A 24,697-nucleotide genomic window follows, 5' to 3' on the forward strand; every position below is an offset into this window, starting at 1 on the left:
ATTGCTAATAGAGTTTTCATACAGAGGGTGAAAATTTCTGTTTTATCTTTATGGCTCAATATCTCGATAATAGTATTTTTGTCACATTTATGTTTATGACTGAAAATTCTTTCTCTATATAAATAAATTTTGTTTATACAGTACTTACTCTTTTTTCTAAATCATCTTGTTGAATTATGTCTCTATGGGTAAAAATACCCTTTAGCAATACAATTCCAAACTTTTTTTTTTTTACGAAATTTGGGTATTTACAAAGAAAAACTCAGTATGGAATACCTTTCAGACATAGATGCAGGGATGAACTGTCATCCAGGAGGAGCCAAGAAAAGAGGGAGGGAGGGAGGGAGGGAGACGTGGTGAATAAGAGTGGAGTGTGTGGAGATGAAATGGGTGGGAGCGGATTTATGCCTTTTGACTTTGCCTACCTCCCTTGTAAGGAGGCAAAAGCCCATGGTATATGTATGTACATTTGCCAAAGGCTTTTTCCCCTTTACAAAGATGGTAGAGAGAGAGAGAGAGAGAGAGAGAGAGAGAGAGAGAGAGAGAGAGAGAAAAAAAAAAAAAAAAAAATCCATTCCCACCCATTCCATCTCCATTCACCCCCCTCCCTCCCTTTTATCTTGGCTCCTCCTGGATGACAGGTCATCCTTGCATCTCGTCCACTGCCCTGAGTCAGAACCAGTGTCCCAAGACACAGCACATCCACAGCAAGGCCACTTCATTAAATTGGCGACCTCTGCTCTTCATCCCCTCATGCAGAAAAAGAGAAGATGGGGAGAAATCCCTTCGGGCTGCATCAAACTATTTTTTCACACATACTCACTCACCCCCCCATCCCCCATCCACTCCTTTTTATGCATCACAGCATCATCCATACACAAACATTCTCCATTCACCCCTGTTTTCTGTCCTCTCCTGTCCTTCCTTAACAGACATTCCCCTCTTTCCCAGAGCCCCTTTTACCCCATCCATCCATTTCCTCCTTGGTCATCCTCTCATGTTCACTCCTTCTACCTCTACATTCCACACCTCTTTTACTAGTCTTTCTTCACTCATTCTCTCCATATGTCCAAACCATCCCAATACTCTTTCATCAACCCTATCTCCCAACTCCATTTCCGCCTCAATTTTCCCCACCTCCTCGTTTCAAATCCCACTTTCTTTACTTCCTTTTCACTGATTTTATATTGTCCTGATATCCTATTTTTACTTTTTCTAAGTTCCATTATATTACATTTCTTATTGTTGAAGTCCACTTCCCATTTCTAACTCCATTCCCAAATTTTGTTCACAACTCTCTGCAGCAACTCACAGTCTATTTCAGTGCTCACTTTTCTCAACAATTTTGCATTATCAGATAAGAAGCTCATGTAACTGCCCACACCCTCATCCATGTCATTCACATAAATAGCAAACATTAATGGAGCCAGTACCAATCTCTGTGGAACTCCACTAATCACCTCTTCCCAGGTAGAACCCTTATCTCTAAGCATTACTCTCATTTTTCTTCCATGCAAGAAATCCTCCGTCCTTTCCAGTAGTCTACCTTGTACCCCTCCTATGTTTTTCAGTTTTCTTAACAGTTTTCTACATAGTACTTTATCAAAAGCTTTTTGTAGGTCTAGGAAAGCAAAATCAATTCATCTGTCTCTTTCCAGTGTTATATCTAATAGTCTTGAGTAAGAACAGATCAGATTTGTGGCACATGATCTTCCCTGTCTGAATCCAAATTATCTCTGGTTTAGTATGTTGTTCTCCTCCAGATATTTTGTCAATATATTTTTGATAACTTTTTCAGAAAATGTGGCTATGGTGCTTGCAAGGGAAATTGGTCTGTAGTTTGTTGGGTCTTCTTTGTTTCCTCCTTTATATATTGGTATGATGTTGGCCTTTTCCCAGTCTTCTGGTATTTTTCCTTCCTTAAGTGAGCATCTTTTTATATAATCTATTTTGCCTACCAATTCTTCTTTACACTCCTTTGGCATCCAGTTTGCAATTCCATCTGGGCCATGTGATTTCCTGACATCAAGGTTTGTTATTTGGTCCATTATTTTTGGATGTGTTGACATTATTTCCCCCAGAGGAAGATCTCACTTCTCACCCTTCATCCCAATGCCATACTTTTTCTCTAGTGAAAACCAATCTGAAATGTTCATTCATGACTTCAACCATTTCTACATCTTCTGTGTATTCCATGTTCCCCTGGTGTAGTTTCTCTATATCTTGCTTATTTTTCAATTTACCATTCACATATATATACAATAGTTTTGGTTGAGCCTTACATTTTTCTATTGTCTTTTTCATAATTTCTTTTTTCTTCCCTGCGTATTTTTACATATTCATTCCTTTCATTGATATATATTTGTCACTTTTTTAGGATTTTTCTCTTTTTTACATCTTTTCTAAGCTTTATCTCCTTTTTTTTGCCTCACTACACCTTCTGTTAAACTTAATATACTCCTTTTCCTGTTTTTGTCTTGTGTGCATTTACCTAGTTGTATCTTATGGGAAAGGGAGCTATGCTTGTGGTGTCCTGTCTCTGTATCTCACAGTATCTAAATTGTTCTTAAATTTGTGTATGGTTTTTGCACACATTATCATTTTGTCCAGTTTGTTCCATACATCCACCACTCTGTGGGGAAAGCTGTATTTTTTCAAGTCTCTTCTACAACTGTCCTTTTCGAGTTTTTTTTCCATGTCCTCTTGTATTTCTTGTATCCCATTTTAGTAAGTCTTCTCTATCAAGGACTTCCATACCTCTCATGATTCTATAGATGGTTAACAAGTCTCCTCTTTCTCTTCTTTGTTTCAGGGTCGGTAACTCTAGTTTTGACAATCTCTCTTCATATGACAGTTCTGAAAGTGTGGGGGCCATTTTTGTAGTTCCTCTTTGGATTCTTTCAATTTTCCTTATATTTGTTTTGGTACTGGGTGACCATAGTGTTGCTGCATATTCCAGTCTTGGTCTTTTCAGTGTGACTAGTATTTTCTTCACCATTTCTATGTCCAAGTAAGTAAATGCCACTTTTATTGATCTCAGCAAGTTGTAGGTTTCTCCAATAATTTTATCTCTGTTTATCAGTGGACATGTCCTTTGTGATGATTACTCCCAGGTATTTTTCAAATCCCACTTTCATTACTTTCTTTTCACCAATTTTATATTGTCCTGATATCCTATTTTTACTTTTTCCAAATTCCATTATACTGCATTTCTTGATGTAATCCACTTCCCACTTCTGACTCCATTCCCAAATTTTGTTCAGATCTCTGCGAATCAGTCTATTTCAGTGCTCACTTTTCTCAACAATTCTGTGTCAAACAAAGTAGTTCATGTAACTGTCCACACCCTCATCCATGTCATTCACATAAATAACAAAAATTATTGGAGCCAGTACCAATCCCTGTGGAACTCCACTAATCACCTCTTCCCAAGTAGAACCCTTATCTCTGAGCACTACTCTCATTTTTTTTCCATGCAGGAAATCCTCCTTCCATTCCAGTAGTTTACTTTGCACCCCTCCTAAGGTTTTCAGTTTTCCTAATAGTTTTCTGTGTGTATGTGTGCACATGTGTATAACTGATGAAATCATATTCTGTTGAATTGAAATGCAAAACTCTGTAAAGAAATCTCTCATTATTTTCTTAGGTGAGCTTGGGATTCACATGCTGGAGAAAAGTTGCTGGCATGCCACTTTTGGCACAAATTCCAATGGTTGCCCACCCCTGGTCTAGTCCACAGGGGTGCCCCAAAACAGTTCCTAAAAACCTGGCTGTAAGCTACTTTGCAATTAATACTACACACTAACATGCAGTCAATACCCCAATATGGGGTGTGACAGTAGCCTAAATAAAATCCTTTCCAGTAATGACATTCCTTAAATGGCTCAATAATTAAAAATGAAGCAAATAAGTACTTTCAACTTAAAAGTTGCAACAACAAAGTTTGCTCTACCAAAATCATCTAATGAAATACAGAAAGTCTTCCAGCTTTGAATGAATATATTGTGGTTCATACCTGCAAGACCCAACATTTAATTTGCTTTCACTGTAACAATTATCAGTTTTGAACAACTTACCTTTAGACTTTTCAGCATAGAGAGATCATTGATATGAGACAGATAATTGCCAGAGAGATTCAAGTGTTCTAGTTTTGTATTATAGCTTAGGCCTTCTATACTCTGCAATAAAAAAAGTAATTTGTTAGTGTAATACAACACATCAAAATAATCAAAACCATTAACTTCTACAATTATTTCATAATCTAAATTTGTTGTAGCAGTCTATATCAAGTAAGCTATAAAACATCTTATCAAAATTGTCAACATAACTGACTGAAGGGATGATACAAAAAATAGGAGTGAATGGAGAATGTAAAGAAGGGATGATACAGCCCCAAGGGATAATCTTCCCAGCTACTCCATAATTAATTTTTTAATGAACAAGGAGGGCGAGTGGGTTGCCTCATGGTGAAATGATGGGAATAAACCAGCTGTGATTGTGAGGCCTTGCTATGAAAGAGCTGTGTGTTACTGTACTGCTTTTGACCAAAGCAATGCAGTTGAGGTAAGAGCCAATCTACATCCATCAGGTATTGCAAATGTAGGGATGGTTAAATGGTTTTATTTGACTTAGCCACCACCTTACAAGATTTCTGACACCTATATAAAAACACTTTAGCACTCCAATCCAGATTTGCAAACATACCCTTTGAATAGTATGGTATAAAAACTTTTCCTACACATAAATCATACACAAGGAAAACAACTTTTTTAACATTCTTTGACTTATAACAAATATCATTTAAAACTTTGATATGCTATTGCATAAGTACATTGACCATTGTGAATGTTAATAAAAAATAAATTACCATTCTTATAAGGGCCAGCAGCTTAGCTATAGCATTGATCCAATTTGTACAATCCTGTAAAAGGTTTGGGTGTTTTGCTTACATCATAGGCTCCATCTGGGAGCTTTCAGCAAAAGATAAATCCATTATCCCTGGTCTCTCTTGCAGAAGCCTCCAACTTTCACATAGAAAAAAAAAAAAAAAAAAAAAAAAAATATATATATATATATATATATATATATATATATATATATATATATATATATATATATATACATATATATATATATATATATATATATATATATATACATATATATATATATATATAAACAAATAAAGTGCATATATAAAAAGATTCTATATACCAAGGGTGTTAGGAAGATTGTCCTCACTCCTCATCCCTCACCTCACCATCCCATGACTTTGCCAATCTGCAGAGAGGTCCCATGGAACATGCTTGTGCCAGCCATGTGCCTCATGTGCTGCCCAGCTGTGTTGGATTGACCAGAACTTCCATGAGGCCCTCAGATGGCACAAAGCCTCCTTGAGGAACTCACATGCAGTACCAGCATCAGTCCCAGCAATGACTCAACCAGAGCCTTGCCTGACAATGTGATGAACACTGGATTCATTGAGGAACGCATACCCTCAGTCTTCTTGAGTCAGCAGTGTAAGAACATTTTGTGTCCAACTTTCTACGCATCACACTTGACCTCATGTCAATTAGAAGCACGGGTCATGACCTGTCCACGAATATGAAGACCAGATGGACACTGAAGATTCAGATCATCTCAGTGCATCATACTGTGAGCCTGTCTCCCTGTCTCTGTGGTTTCTCACCTCCTCCCCCACTTCCCTGCAAGCAAACTGCCTTAGGACACAACTTGAAATGCACAAGTCGCCTTCCTTGCCATCTCTTCCCTTTCCCCTTTTCTTACTTTCAAGTGAGCCATATACCATTGGCGCCCAACTTCATTGCTAATAAAACCAACATTCTCTCCATCAGAGCTTGCTTTTTTTCAACAGCATGGCCTGACAGCCAAAGTTGATTTATTCTCTATAGTGCCCTAGAATGAATATAATAAAATATTTTATGTCTACCACTGTCATGCCCTTGTGTGAATATCATAATCTTATACATATTGTATATTATTGTTGTTGTTTTTATGATTTTGTACAATATAAAACAATTTATTTTTATACATCATAATTCAAGAATGTATGAGAATATGAATGGTGTTACATATGTATATCTGGGCATATGTTCCAAAACATCCTAGAACACACCACTGTGAAAGCATCCCACTGTCCTGAGACAACTCAATGTGAAAAACGTTATGGACACCAAGGTATCTTGCTGCCCACCTACTGCACATCTCATGACATCACAAGTAGATGTAATAAAAGCCACAACACAATCTATCGAAGAGGAGACCCAGACTTTCTTTGAGCCTCAATACCCAGAGGTGCCATGTTACACTGCACCGTACACTATGCCACAAAGACAACAAGGAAGGACTCGCAGTAATGGATTTAAATTGGACAAATTTAGATTTAAGAAGGAAATAGGCAAGAACTGGTTTACCAAAATTGGTTAACAAATGGAATAGATTTAGCAACTATGTAGTAAGTGCTGAAACTGTTGGTGGTTTTAAGATTACATAATTTTATGGAGATGATAGGTGGTAATGGACATGGAACTGCCTAGTGTAGACCTTTTGGTCTCTTGCAGTCTCATTCATTCTAATATTCTTTTCCACTTTTTCCTCCTATCCTCCACTCTCAACTTCCCTCCACCAAAAAATGATCTGTCTCTCCTTCAACTCCCATAACAACATGGACATCCAGAATGCTTCCTATCCTTCCTTTGGATACCACTACATAGACCATTAATGCCTTACCAACCACCCTTCCATCAACCACCCTTTTCCATGTGTACTTATGCTTGAGCTTTTTCTTAAAAATTGTTTAAGCTATCATCAAGTCTCTAAACATAACTCTTCTCTATGGCTTTTAATTGGCACTCCATACTTCCCAACCAATCCATCTATCAATTCATCCCTTACTAGAGCAATGAGATCTCCAAACACTACTACATTGGCATTCCTCCCAAACTCTTAAAGCACTCATTTAAATCTATCCAAAAAGCCTCCCTTTCCTCTACACTCTTATCACTACCAGGCCCATATGCACTTACAAAGACCTACATATCCCATTCCAGCCATTTGACATATTTCTTCTTGAGCAGCTTATGGGCCAATTTGGTGGCTACTACTAGTTACCTGTGAGCCATGGTTTCCTGCAAGAGACCAAGGTCAACAGATTGATACCTGAATAGAATCACCAGTGTCGGAATTATTAGATTTATACCTATTTGTCATAACACTTTTCATTCCCTCTTGACATTTACTTGCTTCCCTTACTTTACAATTCACCTCAATCCCCACTTCATTATTCCCTGCTACATGTAAGTCCAAATAAATATAATTAAAGCCCTCACTTCCTCCAGCCTCTCACACTTTAAACACACCTCCAACTCATTGCCATCATCATCTCTTGTACATTTCCTCACCTTACTTTTGCCCATATTTACTTGTCAGTAGGTTTTCTTAACTACTGGGAATCATGAAGTGGAAGCACACTTAAGTGTGGTCATTATGGGTTGTTTATATACCATGGTGAGTGTTTCTTTCTGCCATCTAAATCCTGTACCAGCAACTGTCCTCCTGTTCAGTTTCTTATTTGCCTTCACTACAAGGTCTTTCAAAAGGAGAACAAAGGTCATGTATGAGTCAAATGTGGTGCGAATGTGCATAATTTTTGTCATGGTTTCAAATTGCATGACCAATGGAGGGGCAAACCTATCTAGGGTCCCACCAAACAAATCATAAAAACAACCCCCACCTCCATCTGCAGGTGCAGCCCTGAAGAGCTGGTTACTGGTTTCTGGAATGGAAGACCAAAAAATAGGAGATGGGAGGGAGGTTGGCATAGTTCCTGAAAGTGAGTGAATTGAGTGGTAAAAAATTGGTAGTTGTCAAAAAGTCCATTAAAGAAACACCATATGAGGACAGCCTCTATTAGTATAACATTTTGCTTGTTAAAGAGTTATCAAATGTCCTACACACCAATAATTGCTCCCTATCCTCCTTAACCTTCCCTAAGCCCTAGTGACCTTCCTCTATTCCCCTCAGGTATTCCTTTTCTGAGAGATTTGTATACCAAAAGTACGTACTTAATAAATCTCTACCAAGCAAAACTTTGTACTGATAAAGGCATTGTCCTTACATGGTGTTTCTTTTGATAAGAGTAATAAATGGAATGAAAATCAAAACCAGACAAGTCTGGTTATATGATTATATGAAGGGGTGATTGTGCCTACGACACTGTATGGAGCAGACTTGAAATTCAACCTCTTCAAATATTTGCGCGCACATCAGGTTGCCTGATGTATGATGATCATCACAATACACGCATTATAAAATATTAAGTTACCATTGTTATACTCGTTCTCTTTCTCCCTGAATAAATACGTCACAGAAAATGTGATCAAGCCTACTCACAGAATATGGGGGTCACTCAGCTACAACTACAAAATAAATATAATCAGGATAATGATGCCAGCATCTTCATATGCCCCACTCGCTGCTCATGATGCCTATGTAGGCATCATCATATTCAAGAAGTTAAGAGAAGCAGAGAGAAGTTTAAATGTATTTGAGATGAAGTGTTTGAAAAGTATGGAAGGGGTTACAAGGTTGGATAGAGTGAGAAATGAAAAGTGAGGATGAGAGCAGGGGTGGTAAAGGAGATGGAAGATAGGATTGATGAAAGAGTATTGGGATATTTTAGACACATGGAAAGAATGAGTGAAGAAAGATTCGTAAAAGAGGTGGATGGAGTGAATTAGAGGGGATGACCGAGAACGAGAAGGATAGATGGATCGGGTGAAAGGGGTTTTGAGCAAGGAAGGGATAAGACAGGAGAATGGCTGTGTATAGATAATACTGTGATGCAAGGAAGGGTGAGGTCAGAATAGGGAGTGGTTAAGTGTGAATAATATTTTGACACAGTTCCAAGGGATTTCTCCCTCATCTTTTCTATCTTCCACATGAGGGGATAAAGGGGTATGGGGGTCACTGATTAAGTGAAGCAGCCTTGCTGAGGATGTGGTGTGCCTCGCTGCATGGCTTCTGACCCAGGACAATGGGTAGGAGATAGGGATGAACCTTCATCCACAAGAAGCTAAGATGAGAGGGAGGAAAGGGAGTGGGTACATGCTTTTGACTTGGCTACCTCCCTTATAAGCGGGATAAAACCCTTGCCATATAGGTAGATAAGTCTGGGGAATGTGTGGAATGTTGTGAAAGTGATGGTGAAAGGGAGTTAAAAGATAAGTGCAATTTCAATTTAACTAAGTCAAACAGTTGTTTGAAGGTATGTATCATGTCCTTATGGTACAGTACACCTATCTCATGTACCTGGTAGGAAATCCTTGCCACATACCAAAAGGGAAATGTATACCTGGTATTCTTTTCAAAGTCAAAGGGAGGATAAAAAACTGGACTCTTCAACAGACAACATTTATTACCATCTCTACTTTAAAGATATATAATAGAACTTAAATTATTCAAATATATAATATCATGGTCTAATTATCATACTTATTTAAACTAATACTATGCAAATGCTGCCACACAGTTTTAGCCCAGGACATTGCTCTTCAGATGTCATGAAGACGTCTTGAGAATTCAAATCAGACCAGGGGCACCACACAAGATCAACACCATGATGTCATGAAGAAACATCCTGAGGATTCAAATCAGGACAGGGGGACTGTAAAGATCAGCACCTTGATGTCATGAAGAAACATCTTGAGGATTCCAATCAGGCCAGGGGGTGCCACAATGTCATGAAGAAACACCTTGAGGATTTGAATCAGGCTAGAAGTGCCATACAAATCAACAACACCATGTCGTGAAGAAACATTTTGAGAATTCGAATCAGGCCAGGGGCATTGTATAGATCAGCTTTATGAAGTCATGAAGAACCATCTTGAGAATTTGAATCAGGCCAGAGACATTGTATAGGATTAGCACTGGGCTGAAAGAGGAGAGAGCTATGTCCGTCATCTGTCAGTCAACAATGTATTTTCTTCCTTCTTGAGAGTGTCCTTGAATCTCCTTGTATTACTTTTGCTCATGACATTGCCATCTGTGCACTTATGCAGTGTGGCAGATAGCTTGGCCTGTATATTCTAGATGTTGGGAGTTCTCATAGGGAATTTATGTTATCACTTAGGATGTTTGGAACATCAAACCAGATTTGAGCTCCACAACTCTCCTCTCTCACCCCATCATGTAATTCACATTATACAACATTAAACAACAATACAAATACATACATATACCAAAGGCTTTTTTCCCCTATATGGGGGGTAGCCAAAAAGAAAAAGGCATAGAAACCACTCCCACTCATTCCATTTCCTATATATTCCACTTCCCTCCACCCTCCTCCCTCCCTCTTATCTTGGCACCTCCTGTATGACGGGTCATCCCTGCATCCTATCCACTGCCCCGGGTCAGAAGCAGTGTCGCAAGACACAGAACATCCACAGCAATGCTGCTTCATAAATTTGGCGACCCCCCCTCTCCATCCCCTCATGCAGAAAAGGAGAAGACGGGGAGAAATCCCTTCGGGCTGTGTCAATTTTTTTTTTTTCTCATACATACTTCCTCACCCCCATCCCTCACCCACTCCCCCTCATGCATCACATCATCATCTATACACAACCCCTCTCCATTCACCCCTATCTTCTGTTCTCTCCTGTCTTTCCTCCACAGACATTCCCCTCTTTTGTAATGTCCCTTTCACCCCATCCATCCATCTCATCCTAGGACGCCCCCTCATATTCACTCCTTCCACCCTTCTTTTACTAATCTTCACTCATTCTTTCCATGTGTCCAAACCATCCTAATACTCTTTCATCAACCCTATCTCCCAACTCCCTTTCCACCCCTGTTCTCCTCCTCACCTCCTCATTTCTCACTCTATCTAGCCTAGTAAACCCTATCATAATTCTCAGACATATCATCTCAAACACATTCAAACTCCTTCTCTCTTCCTCTCTCATGTTCCATGTTTCTGCCCCGTACATTGCTGTTGGCACAATCACTCCTTCATATAACCTCCTCTTAGCATCCATTCCCAGATGTCTATTTCTCATTACACTTTTCAATCAACCAAGGCATTTACTCGCTTCTCTCAATCTACATTCTACCTCCACCCCCACTCCTCCCTTTCCTGCCACATTCGCACCCAAGTATGTAAAACTATCCACTTCCTCCAGACTTTCACCCTTAATGCTCACCTCCAGCCTGCTGTCACTCTCTCCCCTTGTACATCTCATCACCTTACTTTTGCCCACATTTATCTTCAGCTTCCTTCTTTCACACACCTTCTCAAACTCTGTCACTAACTTCAATCCCTCCTCTGATCCTGCTACAAGTGCAGTGTTGTCAGCAAACAACAACTGGCTCACCTCCCACATTTCTCCATTTTCTTTAATCATCTCCAATCCCTGACCCACTACCCTTGCATTCACCTCTCGCACCACCACATCCATGTAAAGATTGAACAGCCAGGGCAACATAACACATCCCTGACGAAGTCCCACCTTTACCTCAAACCATTCACTCTCTCCATTTCTAATCCTAACACAAGCTCTACTACTCTCGTAAAAACTCTTGACTGCTCTTAACAGCTTTCCTCCTATCCCATATATCTGCAGTACCTCCCACAGTGCCTTCCTGTCTACCCTGTCATAAGCCTTTTCCAGATCCACAAAAGCCCAAAAAACATCCTTACCTTTTCCTATAGCTTTCTCACATATCTGTCTTACCACAAAGTTCTGTCCAAAACCCACACAGTTCCTCACCAATTACTCCTTCTGTTCCTCTCCTAATCCTCTCAATCAAGGCCCTCCCATAAGCCTTCCCAACTACACTTAACAAGCTGATCCCTTTCACTTGTCCCCCTTTCCCTTGTAAAGTGGAACTATACAGGCACACCTCCAGTCCTCCGGCACTCTACCCTCTCTCAAACAACATTAAACAACTTCACTAGCCAGTCCACCATCACTGTGCCTCCTTTCTTCAGACATTCTGCATGGCATCCATCCAGACCAGGTGCCTTACCTGCTCTCATCATCTTAACAGCTGCTTTCACTTCATCCTTCCCTATTTCTCTTCCATTTTCCTCACTCATCACTCTCATTTTCTTAGCGCTTCCCACTGTAACTACCTTTCCCTCCCTATCCTCATTCACATTTAGCAACTCCCAAAAATACTCTGCCCACCTTCCTCTCACTGCCTTCTCTTCCATTATCATCTCTCCATCTGCACCTTTAACTTTTCTCTACTTGATTCGCCTCCTTTTTCTCTTTTAATTTCCTTCCAAAACATCTTTTTATTACTTTCAAAATTTTCTGTCATACTCTTACCCAATTTCACATCTGCTCTCCTCTTTGCTTCCTTTATCTTATGCTTAGCTTCCCTTCTCTTTACTTTGTACCTCTCATACGATTCCCTCGTCCTAATTTGCAGCCAATCTATGATTGCCTGCTTCTTCTCTTCTACACATTTCTTTGCTTCCTCATCCCACCACTCACTACCCTTCCTTCTTTTTTCTCCCGCCCTCCTTGTTCCACACACCATCTTTGCACACTTTGTGACTCCCTCCTTGAACCATCCCATTTCCTCCTCCACCCCTAGTTCTACTCTATCCTTTACTTCCTCTCACTCCTCTCTCAGTTTCTTCAACTCACTCTCCTTTTTTTCTCATTTAAGCAGTTCACTCTAAGTACCTTCCTACCTTTTGCCCTTTTCCTCTTTCTCCACCTATTCTCCACTCTCATTTTACCTTCCACCAGAAAATGATCTGATATTCCCCCACTCTCTCCCCTTAGAACATGTACATCCTAAACTCTTCCTACCATACTCCTGGTCACCACTATATAGTCCATTAACGCTCTATCTGCCACCCTTCCATCCACCACCCTCTCCCATGTGTACTTATGCTTGACTTTCTTCTTAAACACTGTATTTGCTATCATCAACTCTCTTTCAAGACACATCTCCACCATCATTTCTCCACTACGATTTTTACCTGGAACTCCATACTTCCCAATCACTCTGTCTATTGGCTCATTTCCTACCCTAGCATTAAGGTCTCCTAATATATCTACCTTGACATTTCTCCCTAATCCCTCTATGCACTCATTTATAACTACCCAAAAAGCCTCCCTTTCCTCTACACTCTTCTCACTACCAGGTCCATAAGCACTTACAAAAACCCACATCTCCCTTCCCAGCTTCAGCTTCATCCACAGCAACCTTGATGAAACCTCCTTCCATTCCACTAACCTGCTTACTTATCTCTTCACTTACTAGTATAGCCACCCCTTCTCTTCCTCGTCCCCTCTTCACTCCTGAGTACCTCCCAGCTACACTTCCAAACTCACAGTTGCCCTTTCCTTTCATTTTAGTTTCACTCAAAGCCAGCACATCCATCTTTCTTCTCACAAACATACTACGTATCTCTTCCCTTTTACTCTCATCTGTACCACATCCACGCACATTAAAATACCCAAACCTTAGGGTGCTGGTTGTAAAACTCCCAGACTGTCTTATGCCTTTTCTTTTCTTTTTAGGAATGTCTCCTTTCGGGGCTACAGATAGTAGGACTCCTAATCCCATCCCCGTCCCATTCTTTATCGCCTTTGTCCCCACCACAGGGTCGGCGTAAACAAAAAATGAATACTCAGAGAAATGGTAGAGGACACCAACAAGGGGTTGGGGGACAGCATAACGGAGGGACAGTCGTAGTATAAAAGTGTCATCATTTCTCTATGAACAGAGTTTTCCTCTATCATAGACAAAATGATGTGTGGCTCTGGTCCATAGGGGCACCTCATATAGACTCTAAAGTATCAACTGCATGCTACTTTGCCATGATAACATGCAGCCAATACCCCAGACGGGGTATTGGCTACATGTTATACACACATAATACACGACATATACACAAGATTATGATATTCACACAAGGGTGTGACAATGGCACATAAAATATCTTATTAAACTGATGCTACAGCATGACAGTATGGCTTACCTCAAGGATCAATGGCATCATACTAAGGAAATGTAGTGACTTGTGCCTATCATCAGGTTTGGTGTACAATTGACCTTGTTTGTTTTGGTATATGCATGGTTAAGTATCATCACTTAATTTCTTCCTGATTGGTGTTATTTCATATGAACTACCTGCAAATATGATGTTATATGTTCTTACCTTAGATTTTTTTTGTGGTGCACAAGTGATCACCACTTTGTTTATATGTGAGAAAATGTTTGCAGTTTGATTAAAAGCCCACTGCTGCCATAAATTTACCATCAGCCAATACTCCAAAGCTGAATTTTGGCCTTACAAGATTCCAGATGATTTTCTTAGATTTTATATATATATATATATTTATATATATATTTATATATATATATATATATATTTATATATATATATTTTTTTATATTTATATATATATATTTATATATATCTATATATATTTATATATCTATATATATCTATATATATATATATATATACACATATATATATATATACATATATACACACACACACACACACTTCAGCGAATGGACGGCTTGGATGACGTTCTGAAGAAAACTGAAGTCTGTGGATCCCAACGCAAAGAGAAGTGCCTAGTGTTTTTACAGGGTGGGGGGGAAATTGCTCGTGGAGTAGTGGGAAAGTAGGGAAAGAGGAAAAGGGGAGGGATTACTGAGGGAAATGGAAGGAAATGAGGAGGGAGTAGACTTGGCCCAGCCAGACAAGCGAAAGGTAAACAAAAGACTGAGTGAGGATGAAATGTCTAATAAAAATGTAAAGATTAGAAGTATAGAGAGGAGCAATACAGTAGAAAGTGACGAGAATATGTTCCAGGGATTTAAAGAGGGTGGGGGGGGACACACCCCCCCCCCCCCCCGACTGATATGACTAGAGGAGAGAGTTGATAAGGTGATCGAGGACTTGGAACGTAAGTTAGGTAATGTTGACTCCATTTTCCAGAGAATTGAAAGGTTGGAACAACTAGAGAAGGCTAACAGAAACTTAACTGAAGAAATAGAGGACCTAAAAAGACAGTTAGGAAATGTAAAGGAGGAGAATGAGAAATTGAAGAAGAATAGTAATGAAAACAGAGAGACAATAGCTAAAGAAGCTAAAAATTGGAGAACAACCCAAGAAGGGAATAAGGTTTCATTCACTGACATAGTCAAACAGCAATTGAAAGAACATAATGAAGACTCAGTTATTAAAGTGATGAGACAGAAGGAGAATATAGTAAGAGAATTAGCTGACAAAAAGAAATGTATAATTATATTAGGAATGGAAGAGAAACATAACCCAGATAAAACCGCAAGAATCAAGGAGGAAAATGAAAGAGTAAGCAGTTTATTAAAATTAGTCCAGGAAGATGAACCAGAAATTATAAAGGAAATTGAGGAAAAATTCAGACTCGGAAAATATAGTACAGATAAGACCAGACCAATTAAGATTAAATTCAGGTCACAAACAACGGCAGAGAAAATTCTATCCAAAACAGGGAAACTAGCAACAAATGATCAATATAAAAAGATATGGATAAAAAGAGAAATGAATAAGGAGGAAAGAGAGGCAGAAAAGCAGAAAAGACTTGAAGCTAAGGCAAAAAACGAGGAAAGAACGGAGTCAGAGAAAGAGAGATTCTATTGGATAGTGAACATGAAAATAAAGCACTTCGACATACTAAAGAAAAACATAAGGGAAACAGAGAACACAATGGAAGTGGCAGAAAACTAAGAGCGTCTTACACAAATATAGATGGATTGATAACAGGATTGAATGAATTGAATGATTATTTGAAAGAAAAAGAACCGGACATAATGGGAATTGTAGAAACAAAATTAAAAGGCCCACTACCACCCAATAGTGTAGGACATGATGCATACAATTATTGGATTAGAAACAGAGAGAAAAAACAAGGGGGTGGAGTTATGTTCCTGACTAAGAAGGATATAAACGTGAAAGGTGTCATATATGGAAAGAATACAGTAGAGATGATTATGATAGAAGTGGAAGACCGAGATAAGAAGAGCAGAAAATTTGTGATCAATTATGTGCCTCCGAAAACAGCCTCATGGGAGGAGAGTGAACATAAAAGTATGTTAGAGGACACAAAGATAGCATTAACTAAAATAATGGAAGACGGAGGAAGAATAGTTATGATGGGCGACTTTAATTGCAAAGAAATCTGCTGGGAAGAAATGACAGTAAAGAGTGGTGATGACTCATGGGGAAATGCTCTACTTGAGATGATTACTGACCATTCAATGACACAATGGATACAAGAGAACACTAGGTATAGAAATGAAGAAGAACCATCGAGGCTAGACTTAATAATTACATCTGAACCTAGAATAGTGGACAAGATTGAATATAAAACACCAATAGGTAAAAGTGACCACATATTGATTAAACTGGAACTTAATGAAGAAAAATATATGAAAAGAAATGAACAATATAGAAAAGGAAGAATGATGTATGAAAAAACAAACTTTGATAAAATAAGAGAATTCTTCCAACAAGAAAACTGGGAAGAAATATACAAAGAAGAAACATCAGTGGAAGAGAAATGGAATATTTTGACAAAAATTTACAAAAAAGGAGTGGAAAAGTATGTCCCAAGACAAAAACAAGAAAAAGAATATGTAAAATGCTGGTACAACAAAAGTTGTAGGGAGTTAAAAGACAAAAGAGACAAAGCCTGGACCAGATGGAAAAAAGACAGACCTGAAAAATGGAAAATATATACTGGTTATAGAAATGAATATGTACAAAAGTGCAGAGAGAAAAAAAGAAAATATGAAAAAGATGTTATAGAAAAGTGTAAAGATCAACCAAAACTATTCTACAGATTTGTAAACAATAAACTGATAAACAAACAAGACTTGGAGAAATTAAGACAAGGAGTTGAATACACTGAGGAAATGGAAATGGCAGAAATTATGAACAAACATTTTAAATCAGTGTTTACAAGGGAAAATATACAACCTGAAGAGATTGAGTGGAAAGAAAAAGTCCCCCCTATGGAAGAAATAGAAGTAACAAAGAATGAAATATTGACACACTTGGGTAATTTTGATGTCAGAAAATCGCATGGGCCAGATGAAATAGCAAACTGGATTCTGAAAGAATGCAGGAATGAACTGGCAGACAAAATACATAGCATACTAAACAGTTCCTTAAAAGAAGGAAAAGTTCCAGAAGATTGGAAAAAAGCAAATATAGTACCTATATATAAAGGAGGAAATAAAGAAGAACCTACCAACTATAGACCAGTCTCTCTAACAAGTACAATAGCAAAAATTTGTGAAAGAATTATCAAAAGTAGATGGGTAAAATACTTGGAAAAAAACAACGTACTAAATCCAAGGCAATTTGGATTCAGACAAGGACGATCATGCGTCACCAATTTAATATGTTTCTATTCAAGGCTAATAGATATAATACAAGAAAGAGATGGATGGGCTGATTGTGCATTTCTAGACCTAAAAAAAGCTTTTGACAAAGTACCACATAAGAAGTTGCTTAAGAAATTAGAATATGAAGGAGGAATACAAGGTAAATTGCTAAATTGGATGGAAGACTTTTTGCAAGAAAGAAAAATGAGAGTAGTGATATGAGACCAGCACTCAAAATGGAATGAAGTAATAAGCGGTGTCCCGCAGGGAACAGTTCTGGCCCCAATAATGTTTGCTATATATATTAATGATATGGATGAAGGAATTGAAAGCTATATGAGCTTCTTTGCAGATGATGCAAAACTACTGAAAAGAGTGAAAACTGAAGAAGATTGTGAATCACTACAGAGAGATCTAAATAAAGTACAAGAATGGAGTAGGAAGTGGGAGATGGAGTTCAATACAAAAAAGTGTAGTATAATGGAATTTGGAAAAAGCAAAAACAGAATAACAGGATCATATGATTTGGGAGAAGAAGGAATAAAAAAGTAGAAAATGAGAAGGACCTGGGAGTCATTGTTATGAATAATATGTCACCTGAGAAACATATAAATAAGATTTTTGGAGAAACTTATAATTTAATAAGAACAATCAAAGTGGCATTTACATACCTGGATGAAGAAATGGTGAGGAAAATCCTAATCACCCTGATAAGACCAAGATTGGAATATGCAGCAACGATATGGTCACCAAGTACAAAAAAATGTATAAAAAAAACTTGAAAGAATACAAAGAGCAATTACAAAATTGGCACCAACACTCTCAAAACTATCATATGAAGAGAGACTACAAAAACTTAAACTACAGACACTAGAGCAAAGAAGAGAGAGAGGAGATTTGATAGCTATTTACAGAATCATGAAAGGCATAGAAATTACTGATGGAGAGAATCTGATAAAATGGGATGACAGAAATACAAGAGGACACGGAAAGAAAAGAAAAAAAGACAGCTATAGAAGAGATTTGAAAAAGAACAGCTTTCCTCACAGAGTAATAGACAGTTGGAACAAGTTAGATGAGAAAGTGGTGTGTGCAAAAACAATACATGAATTTAAAAATAGTTTAGATAAAATGAGATATGAAGACGGGACCCCACGAGCATAGCTCCCCTTCCCGTAAAATACAACTAGGTAAATACACATATTATATATATATATATATATATATATATATATATATATATATATGTGTATATATATAGATATATATATGTGTGTGTGTGTGTGTGTGTGTGTGTGTGTGTGTATGATTTAAGTGGAGTAGGAAACACAGGAGTCTTAGTCCGAGTTTATTCCTGACTAGTATTGCAGGTATGCTTTGAAAAAGCATACCTGCAAAACTAGTCAGGAATAAACTCAGACTAAGACTCCTGTGTTTCCTACTCCACTTACATCCTGTCAGAATGTCTCAACATATATATATATATATACATACATATACCAAAGGCTTTTTCCCCCTTACACGGGGGGTAGCCAAAAAGAAACAGGCATAGAAATCACTTCCACCCATTTCATTTCCCATATATTCCACTCCCCTCCACGCTCCTATCTTGGCACCTCCTGGATGACGGGTCATCCCTGCATCCTGTCCACTGCCCTGGGTCAGAAACAGTGTCGCAAGACACAGCACATCCACAGCAAGGCCGCTTCATAAATTTGGCGACACCCCCTCTCCGTCCCCTCATGCAGGAAAGGAGAAGACGAGGAGAAATCCCTTCGGGCTGCGTCAATTTTTTTCTCATACATACTTCCTCACCCCCCATCCCCCACCCACTCCCCCTCATGCATCACAGCCTCATCTACAGTGGCAGCAAAAAAAAAAAAGTACACATTTTCACCGCAATAAAAATGTACACACGCGAAACCGCGTGTACATTTTTATTGCATTCCCACCATAGGAATAGTGGGAGGAGCTAAGGAGTGTTGTAGCACCCACGTGATAGGCTGACGTCATGCTTCCCCGCCACAGCAAGCATCAGTGAGCTTCAAAAGCTCGGTGAGTGGGGATTAAATTTACGCGCTCCTCAGTGCCTGCTTTTGCACTCGCTCACCAAATTTGAAGGCCTATAACTCCACAACCACTTGCCACAATGGGACGAAATAAACTTACAATGGAGGAGAAGACTCGTGCCATCACCCTACTGGAGCAGGGGTGGTCTGTGATACGTGTGGCCGTAGACCTGAAGGTGACAAGAAGGGTCGTCTACAACCTGAAGAAGGCAGCCACCAGCGTCCCACCCGGCACCATTCCACCACGAAAGAAGGGCTCTGAAGCACCAAGAAAGACCAGCCCACAAACAGACACGGTCTTGAAGCGTGAGGTGTTAGCTGAACCATCCATTACTGCTGTGGAACTAAAGGAGAAGCACCCTGACCTCCTGAAGAAGGTGTCTGTTCGGATGATTCAACACCGCCTGCAAAAAGATCTGAAACTCCCTGCTCACCGCGCCGCCAAAAAACCCCTCCTGACAGAGGCGATGAAGAAGAAGAGGGTGAAGTTCTGCAAGAAATACAAAGATTGGACCCCTGAACAGTGGAAAAAAGTAATGTTCAGCGATGAGAGTACTTTTTGGCTTGTCAGGGGCGGCTCAAAAGTGGTCCGTCGCCCCAGTTCTGTGTCGCGGTACGATCCTCGCTACACGGTTAAAACGGTGAAGCACCCTGACAGTGTTATGGTATGGGGTGCCTTTAGTGGGAACAAGGGCAGGGGGGGGCTTTATTTTCTTCCTAAAAACATTACAATGAAATCCGCAAATTATATTGAAGTGCTAAGAGAACATTTACTGACATTTTGGAACATTCATGAGTGCGATTTTTTCATGCAAGATGGTGCCCCTGCCCACAAGTCCAAAGCAGTGAAAACCTTCCTTGATGACCACAATATCGCTGTTTTAGAGTGGCCTGGTAATTCCCCGGACTTGAACCCGATAGAAAATGCGTGGAACATCATGAAACACGAGGTGGAAAAGTCGCGACCCGCCAGTATTTCCGAGCTGAAGGAGGCGCTGAAGAAGTACTGGGTGCAGATGGACCTCGCATACTTCGAGAACCTCGCTACATTGATGCCTAAGAGACTTGAGATGGTGTTGAAGGTCAAAGGAAACATGACTAAATACTAAATGAAAATATTTGTAAATATAAAGTGTGAATAAAACCCATGAAAGTAATACTTTTGCGTTTTATTATCCAAAAAACCTTAGTGTGCACTTTTTTTTTTGCGGCCACTGTATACACAACCCTTCTCCATTCACCCCTATCTTCTGTTTTCTCCTGTCCTTCCTCAACAGACATTCCTCTCTTTTGTAATGCCCCTTTCACCCATCCATCCATCTCATCCTAGGACGCCCCCTCATATTTACTCCTTCCACCTCCGCCTTCCACACTTCTTTTACTAATCTTTCTTCACTCATTCCACGAGTCCAAACCATCCTAATACTCTTTCATCAACCCTATCTCCCAGCTCCCTTTCCACCTCTGTTCTCCTCCTCACCTCCTCATTTCTCACTTTATCTAGCCTAGTAACCACTATCATACTTCTCAGCCATTTCATCTCAAAAACATAGACCTGGAAGAGACATATAGAATCGGTCACTATTCTAAGGATAGAAATCGACCTCTAAAGATAAAATTAAGGTCACATGGTAGTAGAAGACATATTTGAAAAAGTAGGCAACTTGGCAAAGAGTGAAAAGTACAATAACATATGGATAAAAAGAGAAATGAATACTGAGGAATTAGAAAAAGAAAAGTCACTATGAGACGTAGCAAAGGAAAAAACTTGATGAGAACGGAGACAGAATGCAAAGAATTCCATTGGAGAGTAATCGACATGAGACTGAGACAATGGCGCATCAAAATGAAAAAACCAAGGACAGAAAAAATAATGGAGAAGGAAGAAAATTATAAGTGGCCTATACTAACATTGACGGATTAATTTCAGGTCTGAACGAACTCAATGATTATCTGTTGGAAGAAAAACCATACATAATGGGAATTGTAGAGACTAAACTAAGAGGTGAAATACCATCCATCATTATTGGACAAGGTCTATACAATTTCTGGATAAAAAACAGGGACAAGAAACAGGGAGGGGGAATCATGTTCTTGGCCAAGAAAGACCTAAACGCGACAAAAATTGCAGAGGGCAAAGGTAATGTTGAACTGATCATGATAAAAGTTGAAGGCAAGAATATGAAAAGTAGAAAGTTTGTGGTGACCTATGTGCCCCCAAAAACGAATGCTTGGAAAGAGAATGAACATACAAAAATGCTAGAAGATACAAGAAAATCACTAAATGAGATACTAATGGGTAAGGGTAACCTGATAATTATGGGGGACTTCAATTGCAAAGAAATTTGTTGGGACAACATGACAGTGCGAGGAGGAGATGACTTGTGGGGCAATGTACTGCTAGACATGACCATGGAGTACACAATGACCCAATGGGTCAGTGAAAACACAAGGTACAGAAACATTGAAGAGCCATCGAAACTAGATTTAATATTTACAACAGAACCTGAAATAGTGGGCAAAGTCCATTACAAGACACCAATTGGAAAGAGTGACCATGTACTCATCGAAACTGTACTAAAGGAAGAAATAGACATGGAGAGGAACGAAAAGCATAGGAAAGGATGATTGATGTACAACAAAATAGACTTTGCAAAACTAAAGACATACTTCCGGAATGCAAACTGGGAAAAATTCTATATGGAAGAGACAACAGTGGAAGAGAAATGGAATATATTGATGGATAATTACAATGAAGGGGTAAACAGGCATGTACCAAGACAAAAGCGAGAGTGAGAGTACATTAAATGTTGGTTCAACAAAAGATGCAGTGAGGCAAAAGTGTAACGTAATATTAGATATTACATCATATATGTAATTATTATGTCATATAATTGTGTGTTCTTTGTATTATGTATAAAAATGTTCATTTCTTGTCTATGTATGTATTGTAACAATGTAAGTAGTAATGCCCGTCCACTGTATGTAATCTTGCCTACGTGCGGAAAATTATGTGCGCACTCTTGATGTAAGTAGAACAAACAGACAAGCGAAGTAATCCGAAATAGTTCAGCCCTCGCTGTTTGTCCCTAAAGTAGTTCGGAGCGCACAGATTTGACAGTTACTAAATAAGTAGATTGTTCAAGCGCGTCGAGGGTCTTAAAACTATCCAAGTTGACGTGTGACAAATTACTCTCCCCCCTCCTCTGCGCTTACCCGCACCCTTCACCGGAAGTATCCCACTTCCGGTCTGTGGGTATATAAGCTGTGAAAAACACTCACACCTTGTCATTTCTTGCAATTTGCTCTTTTGATAAGACTTCTCGTAGGTTGGACTCATGAGACGATTCGTGTGAAGTGATCACCCCTTTTTGCCTCCATTACTTGTCTTATATACGTTTGCATTGCATTATACTTGTATTTGTACTTACTACTTATTTTGATACATATGTTCCTGACCTATTTGTACTTAGTACCACATTGTATACGTATCTTGTGCTTCGTATTTGAACGATACTTTCCATATTCTTGTATTCATGTAACGGTCCCATTGACCCAACTGCCCATTCTCTTTTGTGCTTATTATTGCCTGTATATATTATCATGTTAATAATTTTGTTTACTAGTTTTACTGCTAGTTTAATATTCCTTTCCTGGAATCTTCTTTGTTACCTTTACTTCTAGTCTTACGAATTATCTAGTCCTACAGTGGCTTCTAGAAGTGAGCTGGTTCTTAAGCCCTTATCCGTTATACGTAACATCTCTTCACATAACCAGCCCGTCCATAACAAAAGACAGAAGGGACAAAGCTTGGAAAAGGTGGAGAAAAGACAAAAAACAAAGCAAATGGCAAATTTATATAAACTATAGAAATGAGTATGTTAATGTGAGAAGAGAGGAAAAAGGAACCATGAGAAGGATATTATAGATAAATGCAAAGATCAACCCAAGCTATTCTATCAGTATGTGAATGGTAAACTTAAAACCAAACAGGAAATAGTGAAACTATGCCAAGGAAATATATAATACATAGAAGAATTAGAGATGGCTGAAGTCAAGAACAACCACTTTAAATCTGTCTTCACCAGAGAGAAAATACAAAATTGGGATGTAGATCGTGATAAAAGCAATCTCCCCACATGAGTGAGTTTACAACATCACAAAAAGAAATATTAGAACATCTATCAAAACTGGATGTCAGAAAATCACATGGCCCGGATGGTATTGCAAATTGGATTCTAAAGGAATACAAAGAAGAACTAACGGACAAAATACACATAATAAATAGCTCATTCAAAGAAGGAAAGATGCTTAATGACTGGAAAAATGCTAACATTGTACCAATATATAAAGGAGGAAACAATGAAGAACCCACTAACTATAGGCCAGTATCACTAACAAGCACTATAGCCAAAATTTGTGAGAAAATCATCAAGAATAGATGGGTAAAACATCTGGAAGACAGCATATTAAACCCAAGACAATTTGGGTTCAGACAAGGAAGATCATGCACCACAAACTTAATATGCTTCTACTCAAGGCTAATAGACATAGTGCAAGAAAGAAATGGATGGGCTGATTGTGCATTCCTAGACTTGCAAAAAGCCTTTGACAAAGTACATACATACATATACCAAGGCTTTTTCCCCCTTACAAGGGAGGTAGCCACAAAGGGAAAGGCATAAAAACACTCCCACCCATTTCATCCCTAAATACACTCCACACCCCTCCCACCCTTCCTCTCATCTGAGCACCTCCTGGATGACGGGTCATCCCTGAACCCTGCCCACTGCCCTGGGTCAGAAGCAGTGTCGCAAGACACAGTACATCCACAGCAAGGCCGCTTCATTTAATCGGCGACCCCCCCTCTCCGTCCCCCTTTGCATATAAGGAGAGGACGGGGAGAAATCCCTTCGGGCTGCGTCAAAATTTACTCACACATACTACCCCACCCCCCACCCCCCCGCCCATTCCTCCTCATGCAGTCACAACATTATCCATATACAACCATTCTCCACTCACCTCTGTCTTCCGTCCTCTCCCTTCCTTCCTCAACAGACATTCCCCTCTTCCCCAAAGCCCCCTTCACCCCATCCATCCACCTCATCCTAGGACGTCCCCTCATGTTCACTCCCTCCACATCTGCCTTCCATACCTCTTTTACTAGTCTTTCTTCACTCATTCTTTCCATGTGTCCAAAC

At 39.2% G+C, this 24,697-nt stretch overlaps 1 protein-coding gene across 5 annotated transcripts in view; it reads right to left on the minus strand.

The window, feature by feature from the left end:
* The window catches only part of LOC143038824 (uncharacterized), a 209,348-nt gene that overhangs the window by 124,857 nt on the left and 59,794 nt on the right, over positions 1-24,697 (minus strand). For 4 of the 5 annotated variants that reach the window (XM_076208401.1, XM_076208398.1, XM_076208397.1 and 1 more), the window contains one exon: positions 4,077-4,178. In XM_076208401.1, coding sequence (XP_076064516.1) covers positions 4,077-4,178 — 102 coding nt within the window. Of the gene's footprint in view, positions 1-4,076; positions 4,179-7,421; positions 7,602-24,697 lie in introns of those variants that run through there. The other variant, XM_076208400.1, reaches the window with a different exon arrangement.

Source organism: Oratosquilla oratoria, chromosome 25, assembly GCF_046742065.1.
Source record: "Oratosquilla oratoria isolate Oo_2021 chromosome 25, ASM4674206v1, whole genome shotgun sequence".
Lineage (NCBI taxonomy): Eukaryota > Metazoa > Arthropoda > Malacostraca > Stomatopoda > Squillidae > Oratosquilla > Oratosquilla oratoria.